The 9931-nt window shown below is 32.3% G+C and overlaps 1 protein-coding gene across 5 annotated transcripts; it reads left to right on the forward strand.

Annotated features, from left to right (window-relative positions):
• Positions 3901 to 8630, forward strand: LOC109846489. 5 transcript variants are annotated; one of them, XR_002248541.1, is made up of 6 exons: positions 3901 to 4050; positions 4322 to 4641; positions 4830 to 4998; positions 5899 to 6135; positions 6531 to 6786; positions 8456 to 8630. XR_002248541.1 is itself a non-coding variant. In XM_020415738.1 (5 exons), exons 3-5 carry the CDS (start codon positions 4912 to 4914, stop codon positions 8525 to 8527), a joined length of 411 nt encoding a protein of 136 aa, XP_020271327.1. In that variant the 5' UTR covers positions 3901 to 4050; positions 4322 to 4641; positions 4830 to 4911; the 3' UTR covers positions 8528 to 8630. The 5 variants fall into 5 exon arrangements, 3 of the variants coding, with proteins under 3 accessions (XP_020271327.1, XP_020271328.1, XP_020271329.1); XM_020415738.1 differs by lacking the exon at positions 6531 to 6786 and having other exon boundaries at positions 5884 to 6135; XM_020415739.1 differs by lacking the exon at positions 6531 to 6786.

Consider the following 9931-nt stretch of genomic DNA (forward strand, 5'->3'; position numbering starts at 1 on the left):
ATTCAAGACACGTGACTCAATTTCTTAATTTTTGGATCTTATTATAATATAAGTCATGTATCTTAAACGCGCAAATTTTAAGCCTGTTTTTAGCTTTTTAGTGAAAATTTTTAAGGTGGTTTCTAAGGGAAAAAACATTTATTTATAAGTATTTCTTAGGGCATGTTTGGCTAATACTTATTTATGTTCCTTATAAGTTACTTATTACTTATTTTTACTTATTTTGTAAGAGGACAAGATGTCTTTTAACATCAATAACTAATTCTACTTATAAATGGCTAAACAATAAGTTAGAACATCCCAACTTATTACTCTTAGGTAGTAAAATAAGTAATAAGTCACTAAAAATAAGTTGGGATTGTCGAACTTATTTTTTTAGCGACTTATTACTTATTTTACTACCTAAGAGTAATAAGTTGGGATGTTCTAACTTATTGTTTAGCCATTTATAAGTAGATTTAGTTATTGATGTTAAAAGACATCTTGCCCTCTAACAAAATAAGTAAAAATAAGTAATAAGTAATTTATAAGGAACATAAATAAGTATTAGCCAAACATGCCCTAAGAAATACTTATAAATAAAGGGTTTTCCCCCCTTGGAAACCACCTTAAAATAGGATTATTATACAAAAAACATATTTTATTTTTAATTAATACGTAAACTACCTTTAAAATATATTTTATTCCAATCAACCATCTCCTTGTCAATATTTTCACGAAAAACCTAAAGATTTCCTTAAAAACTCACATTCAAGACACGTGACTCAATTTCTTAATTTTTGGATCTTATTATAATATAAGTCATGTATCTTAAACGCGCAAATTTTAAGCCTGTTTTTAGCTTTTTAGTGAGAATTTTTAAGGTGGTTTCTAAGGGAAAAAACATTTATTTATAAGTATTTCTTAGGGCATGTTTGGCTAATACTTATTTATGTTCCTAATAAGTTACGCATTACTTATTTTTACTTATTTTGTAAGAGGACAAGATGTCTTTTAACATCAATAACTAATTCTACTTATAAATGGCTAAACAATAAGTTAGAACATCCCACTTATTACTCTTAGGTAGTAAAATAAGTAATAAGTCACTAAAAAATAAGTTGGGATTGTCGAACTTATTTTTTTTAGCGACTTATTACTTATTCTAACTTATTGTTTAGCCATTTATAAGTAGATTTAGTTATTGATGTTAAAAGACATCTTGCCCTCTAACAAAATAAGTAAAAATACGTAATAAGTAATTTATAAGGAACATAAATAAGTATTAGCCAAACATGCCCTAAGAAATACTTATAAATAAATGGTTCTTACCCTTGGAAACCACCTTAAAATAGGATTATTATACAAAAACCATATTTTATTTTTAATTAATACGTAAACTACCTTTAAAATATATTTTATTCCAATCAACCATCTCCCTGTCAATATTTCCACTAAAAATCTAAAGATTTCCTTTAAAACTCACATTCAAGACACGTGATTCAATTTCTTAGGCTTCGTTTGGATACCATGGAGTTTTTCTTGTTGTGTTTTTGTGAAAAAACACAATGGTGTTGTGTTTTTTCCTTAAAGTGTTTTTAAAACATCATGTTAAGTATTTTTGTTCAACATTAGTTTAACCTATTACAACATTAGTATTAAACATACTATTAATATATTATACATTAATTATAATAAAATATATTATAAATAAAATATGATAATATTTAGTTTACAATATAATATTATTATAAGTATTAATATAATATAATATTATATAGTGTATTATGATATTATAATATAGTTTAATGGGTTATATTATTTTATAATTATTATTATATTATAACTATTACATATTATTTTTAAATAATTATATATTAATTATTTTGGTATATCAATTTGTTATTTTTATATATTATATAATATTTATAAAATAATTGCAAATACTCTCCAGCAAACACTCTGTATGTGTAGGAAATATAACATACAACGCAGTGAAAATTGCACATCTTGTAGTTTAATCAAAATTAATTAAAATCTAGAAGAATACCCGTAACACTTTTCGAATTTCTTCGATAATCTGTCCTAAGATCAATACGAAATACCTTCTTCAAGAGAAAAAACCTCCAATTGATATACACCCGTTACCGAAGGGGAGCAATACTGAGAGATAAGTTCTCAAAATCTATTTTCATTTTCTTTTTCTCATCTACATAAGGCTACATATGAGTCCTATATATAGGATTGGACATGCCTTATAGATTTCAATTTTAAAACAATTCTTAATTGTTTAAAACTCTATCCATAACATTTAAAGATAAAATATTATTTTCATAATAATTAGGATAGAAATAGAATTGTATTGTATGTAAACCTCTTCTAATAACGTTAGTGAGACTAATTGGGTCCCATATCGAGAATCAATTATTAATCAAATTAATAATTTTAATTTAACAATCAAATCCGTATCCGACCAACTATTCATAAAAGCTCTTCCATAACATGAGATTAAATATTCATGAATACTATTATTTTATATTTAGTCCCTTCCGGTATCAATTTATTTTAGGTAACTTTATTAAGCAAGACAAATCACCTATTTGCTCATTCTTACAACTGCAATTCCATGAAACATAAAAAACCATTTTGAAACATCAAAATATTTTATTTTGTAAGAAAATTAATTTAGAAAATTAATTTTCAAAAAATCACCCCTCGACGGGAATTTAATATCTTCATGGGATATGCATTATAAATTAACTCATAAAAATGAGTATATTGGATCCTATCTAGATATCCATCATTTTCCTAAATGAAATCTAGTAACCCAATATTTCAGGTTGTATAGTACTTGTAAAACAAGTTTAACCATCATATCAAAGTATACTAAATTATCAAATCGAAAATGATAATATCATCAAGTCTAAGGGACCATGTAATAATTCGAATTCTTTATCTCTTAGGTGACTCGTTCTTGAGAATCCAAATAAGGTATTGTGCTACACATATTAAATATGCGCTTATGACATACACCCGCTGAATCTTCATTCCCGATGGCTGAGATCAATCATCACATCTCATATGTCGTTTTCATGCATAATAACCTGTTATAACAAAACGCTCCTTTACTAGTTATATGTTAAGCATAAATTTAAGAAACATCTGAATTAGATCATATTTCCAAGCAAGTGATCATCACAGTGCATGATCTAACAAAATAACTTCTAAGGAGAATATAACAATTATATAAAAGATAACCAAATAACATGTGCAACAATAAAACTTAATTAATATTCAATAAAAATGTATTTGATGTTTAAAGACATATAACACTAGTCTAGCAGTATGGTTATCCTAACCCAATCTCATATTAAATAACTCATAATTGATACATTAATTATGAATAATAAATTAGTAAAATATTAGTGTATTTGAAACCTGAGAGTCATTTCGTAAGTCCCATTCTTCTTTCTTAGTGGCCATAGAGCTTCAATCTTATTTCTGTGGTCCAGGATCACTCTTCTATTGATATTTTCACTCCTAATTTAGATTTCAACAGTTTCACTTCTTCTAGAGCTGTTTCTTGGTTTTTTTCCAAACAGAAACGCTTGTTTTCTATATCATTTTTGTCTCATTATTATTAATTTTTGAGCGTTTTCTTTTGCTTTAACGCCGTTCAGCGCTCATATTTATGTTTTCAGGCTTTGCTTTGTTTGTATTAGTTGAAAAATTTTAAAAGAATGCGTTAAAGTAAACCATAAATCTATCTACCCTTTAAAAGAGTCAGTTCCTAAAAAACTTTTCCCTCCCCAAAATAACCTTCAACCGAAATAAATATACCAACCTTATCCCTGACAACATCCGCAGAAATAAAATGCCCTAAATCTTCCTTCGGTTCTGGCTTCTCTCCGCCTTCTCCTCTGCCCATCCGATCTTCAGTTACAACTTTTAAAGATGAAATTAAATCACCAGTTCATCCGATACTCAAGCCAATCACATCCCCGTCGGAGTTCGTGCGCCGCGTCGGACTTCGATCTCCAATCACGGAGATCTCTTCAACCCTCTTCAAAGGTGAAGTCTCTCTCTTTCTTTCACTGAGAATTTTAAGTGATTTTTCTTATAATTTCTGCCTCGAATTTGGATTATTTATGGATTAGACTTGATGCTTATATCTCTCTTTGTTGTGAAAATTGTCTATTATATCTCTCTTTGTTGTGAAAATTGTCAAGTTGAATGAATCATTTATGTTGCTGTTTGTTTGGTGTGTGAAACTGTCATAAAGTTCCATGTTTTGCCTGAATATGGCATATTCCTGATATACTTTTTTTATGACATCTTCCAGCTATCCACGTACAGAGAGCACATCATATATGGGGTGATTTTGTGCAATCATTTGATTTTATGACATATTCCTGGATCATTTGATTTTAGAAATGCACTCGGGGCACAATTGAATAATCCTATATGGGGTGATTTTGTGCAATCATTATTAGCTGAAGGTTTTCATAAGCCAAGAACAGGATGAGATGCTGGTGATCATCCTCCCATTACTCCCATGCGATCAGCAACGGAGGATATGGTAGGAAATGATGCTTGGAGGCTGTACCAGTATATATGTCAGCATTTTATTGGCTCTGTTAGTCCTGACTGCAAATACAGAAGGTCAACTATGTTCTTCTTCCTTCTGTAAACTTAGAACCGTCACTAAAGTACCCAAGATGTATAGAAGAAATATCACTGAATATATATTGGTCATGAGCACATGTTTAGTTATGTTCTGAACTTTTTGTTGATTTGAGGTACTTACAGCATTTTCTATCTTAAATATGACTTGTTCATGCTCTCTACAGGACTAATGTAGAATTTTACTGTTGGTGATGAAGTGTTCCGCTGTGTGGGTCAGCTGTCATAGCTAAAGGGTTTACATCTATCATGCCATGGTTGGCTGTTAGTGAAAAAAATCTTCCTCGGTTTACAAAGGGAGAGAGAATAAACATTGCGAAAGTTGAGCTATATGAGGTGAACATTATTTTTCATTAAATGCTTGGTTTCTTAGGCTTAGACAAGCATCTTTGAAATATACGTGAATATTACCCTTTATGTATGTGGCTTCCAGAATTTGTTTATATTCAATTCTAATAACCATTTTATTTTCATTATATTTTTTAGGGTAGCACCTCACCTCCTGATTACCTCAGCGAGAGTGAGCTGATATATCTAAAGGAAAAGCATGGAATAAGAACAACTTACCATATTCAGCGTTTGTCCCGTTGTTAGGGAATAGATTCATGCTGATCTCCCTATGTAATTTCCTAGGATTCTCAGTATTATATACTTACATGTTATTTTATTTGTTTTTGTTAGCTTTTTAAGTTATTGGTATGATTTCAATTCTGTGAGTTCAGATGATTGGTTATTAGTTGATCAGCTCTTTTTTTTTATGTATTACATAGATTACTGGAGTAATTTTTATGTCCTTGCACCAGTTATTGATGTTTCAATTCTCAAACTGGCTTGACTTACTAATGTTTAGTTGATAAAAAGTGCACGGTTTTAGGTAAACTAACATTTCATCTTGTGGAACTAGAAGGTAATAAAGTAAAAAGATGATACCAAGAAATTATATCAATTTTTCATTTTAAAACTTATTCTGTTGGATTGTCAAGCTCGACAACAAGACCTTGAAGCATGTGATTGCACATAAATAGCTGGACACCCTATTTGCTGATGAGTTATCTTCTAAAAAATGTAGTTCTGTGCAACAACCTTAAATTTGTACTCTAATGCATCTAGGCAACCTCAATACCTTACAAAAAAAAATAGTTCAACCTAAATATGATCAAAATTCAGGTATTATAGATATATTCTATTGTATTATTTAGTTTATTAATCGTGTTTTTTAAGGATCGGTACCATCAGCCCGTAGAAATGTACGCGATGCAACACGAGGGAAAGGGGATAGAGAGATTGGTGACACAATTGGGTCATGCAATTTCAGTTCCGATCCCTTCCTCGAGTGGAGCACCGGAGGGGGAGCATGCGACATCCCTCGCGAATGAGATTGGGAAGGAGATCCGATCATCTGCACTGGTTCGTAATTGTGGTTGGGACAATATTGATGCTGGGAGTCGAGAGGCGATCATTATGAGAGTTCGGGTATTTTTTTAATCATTCTTTAATGATATTCTTTAATGGTCTATGATTTTCATGCTACACAAATAGGGTTGTTAAGGAATAGATTGTTGTGCATCTGCTGAATGTTACATTGTCATGTTGTGCTGTTTCCTTTTTCTTTTTTGAGTTCTTCACATGTGTATTTTCAGAATCGTTAACTTGTATGGTCCACTTGAGTGCTTTAACTTCTACTGATACGTATGGTCCACTTTACTTAGATAATAACTTAAATTCTTCATGCTTATATTTAGCTGGGAGGATATAACATAACAAGTCTTGTAATTATGAGTTAAATTAACGGAGGAACTTGGAAAAACATACCCAAAACGATCATAATAGGTGGATTCTAATGTTTTAAGTGTATTTTTGCATTTTAGTTATGACAACGGCAATTCGTAATGGAGATTGGAGTCTGTGATTGGTGATTGGATGATGTTTCTACCTGTGTAATGTCTTTGTGGATGCCTGAGCGTCCTGCTTGTGGGAAGAAGTGATAGGACAGGAGATGGTTGAAGCAGAGTACTCGATGACAATTAACATGCATCAACCTGAGTAAATGTGGACAAAGTGTCAAGGTTAACTGTGAATCGAGTACAGCATGGATGTGGGACAGTAGAAGCATATGTAAGAGTGGTAAGTTGTTTTTTACATGACATGCTTAAGTATTAAGATGTTGCAATTAGTGTTGGATATAATTTTTTTTGTCCTCTTTTCTATTCCTTGTTTCTGGGGTTCAGTATCTACTCTTCCTAATCTTATATAGGAGTTGAGTCCTTATGTACGTTGATGTTGTGCGGTGAATGACGATTCTGTCTGCCTGTCGCCCTCGTGGATTTACACGCACTAGGAATTAACTTCTTCAGTTATGGGTTAGGGTTGTTTTCCTGTGTGACCCATGCATAGCTGGTCAATGCATGTTTTTTTATTTTAGTTATGAAGCTTTTTGTATGGTACGTTTGCTGTGCATCTGCTAAATGTTACATTGTTTTCTATTGTTTCTTTTTTGAAATGCAAACTTCCGAATACATGTACTTGTATATTCATGCTTAACTTCCGAATGATATTCATGCTTATATGTATATTCATGCTTAACTGTACTTGTAGCAAAGATTTGATGTCGAGGACTATGAGAACGACCTAATCATCTAAGATTCCATAAAGAAAAAGTTTCAGAGTATTTATAGAAATTGGAAGCATGTGTTGCACGCCTATTATCTTGGTTTAATAGAGAAGGGTGTACCTGATCCCAAGAACCATCCACCGAAGCATGTGGAGCCTAATGATTGGGTATCGATGACCGATGTGTGGGAAAATGAATGGAAGGTATAAATCTCAAATCACAAAAACACTGGTTTTTTATACAAACATATGTCTATTAGTAGATACATTCTTAAAGACTGCATTCAGATGGAGAAAGAAAGAGCGAGAGATGGTATGAGTAGGTGGACGTCAGATAGGAGTTGAAGGTAGGATTACAATAAATCATGGCAAGGACAGTAGTAAGATTAGAGACATGTAGGGCTAGCCTCATGAATGGTGTCTGCCTTTAGGAGCTGCTAACTGCACGAATGTTCGATGACTTTCAGATTTGAGGTAATGATGGGCTTTCAGATTTGAGGTAATGATGTGGAAATAGCCGATGTTAGGGGGAAAAAGACAAGATGTTGACATCTAGGGATTAGTAATGGCACCTTAATGACTGTAACAAAGAATAAATCATAGTAATTCAAGATATGATACTCTAAAACATGCAGGCTGATGTCGTTGAAGTACTTAAAGTCCCCAAAAGGCACACAAATTAGAATTTGATCCAAATTTTGCAAGAATGAACATAAGCAATGAGAAGAAAATGGTCAGAAATTAAGCTGAAAGTCATACCCACTTCATGTTTCCAGTGACACCTTTTTTCCACCTAAAATCGTGTACGACCTGTGCTCAGCCAGATCACTAAAGGCACGAAAATTTATTGATATTCCACATACATGCACATATAGACGTGACCACACACGCACATGATAACCACCAACAATCTAAGAAGCAGAAAAGTTTAATATAAAAGAAATGAATTTGAGTTAAAGGGCACTGACATGTTAAATGTTATTCAGCTTTCATTTCATCACAGTGATTTGTCAGTTAGTATGCTATTGATTTGGTGTTCGGTAGTTCTGTTAGCTGATTATTCACGTTATAAATTTCACTTCTTGATATTGATTTGGTGTTTGGTGTTCGGATCTTTTGTAAAATTTTTACACTCGCATATATTCACGGCTATTTTTGATGTTGCTTAATTCTTGTTATGCAGGAACTTGGATTTGAGTATCTTGAAAGCAGAGAGCAACTTGTCATGACGTTACAAGCAAACTGGAATATTTAAACAGTTGTTCCATTCTTTCTTTTCTTTCACCTTTTCCTCTCGACAAATTGTGTTTTTTTTTTCCTTTGTGGATTACAAGCAAACTGGAATATTTAAACAGACCTTTGAGTGTTGACTTGAAAATGGAAATGAATGTAACTAATTTGTAATGTGAGTAAATTCTTTGTTTATCATAATATGGAACGTGATTGGAGTATAATTTGATGTTTGGTTTCTTTGTTGATGTGAATGGGTGCAATTTTTTTGTTGATGCTCAGGTTCAGTGTAGGCTTATAGTTGACAGAAAAGATAATTACGCGTTGCCAAAAATAATACATTTGCCAATGTTAAATTGTGTTACTAAATTTTTAACTTTTAGCGACGCACTAAATTGCGTCACTAAAAGTACCACTTTTGCCGACGCTTTCTTGCGTCGCCAAAGATATATTTTTTAGCGACGCTTCATTCTGCGTCGCTAAAAGCCACATTTTTGCCGACGCTAACTTGCGTCGCTAAAAGTATAAATTGCACTTTAGTCTTTTTCTAATGAGTTTTCCCCCTTAACTTCGAAGAACCATGATGTAAAAGACTCTCATTTACTACCAAAAAGTATAAAAATTTCAAACAATTAGTGATCATTTTTTAGCTTCCCCCCTTAAATTCGAATAGCCATGATGTAGAATTCTCTCATTTACAACTAATAAGGGGTGATAGAATATGATTCTAGAGATTTTAGCCAATTATGGACACATGATTAAGCCAATTATGGGGTTTATAAAATACATTCTACTGTAGAAATTACAATAAATCATGGCAAGGACAGTAGTAAGATTAGAGACATGTAGGGCTAGCCTCATGAATGGTGTCTGCCTTTAGGAGCTGCTAACTGCACGAATGTTCGATGACTTTCAGATTTGAGGTAATGATGGGCTTTCAGATTTGAGGTAATGATGTGGAAATAGCCGATGTTAGGGGGAAAAAGACAAGATGTTGACATCTAGGGATTAGTAATGGCACCTTAATGACTGTAACAAAGAATAAATCATAGTAATTCAAGATATGATACTCTAAAACATGCAGGCTGATGTCGTTGAAGTACTTAAAGTCCCCAAAAGGCACACAAATTAGAATTTGATCCAAATTTTGCAAGAATGAACATAAGCAATGAGAAGAAAATGGTCAGAAATTAAGCTGAAACTCATACCCACTTCATGTTTCCAGTGACACCTTTTTTCCACCTAAAACCGTGTACGACCTGTGCTCAGCCAGATCACTAAAGGCACGAAAATTTATTGATATTCCACATACATGCACATATAGACGTGACCACACACGCACATGATAACCACCAACAATCTAAGAAGCAGAAAAGTTTAATATAAAAGAAATGAATTTGAGTTAAAGGGCACTGACATGTTAAATGTT

The sequence above is a fragment of the Asparagus officinalis genome, chromosome 6 (genome assembly GCF_001876935.1).
Source record: "Asparagus officinalis chromosome 6, Aspof.V1, whole genome shotgun sequence".
Lineage (NCBI taxonomy): Eukaryota > Viridiplantae > Streptophyta > Magnoliopsida > Asparagales > Asparagaceae > Asparagus > Asparagus officinalis.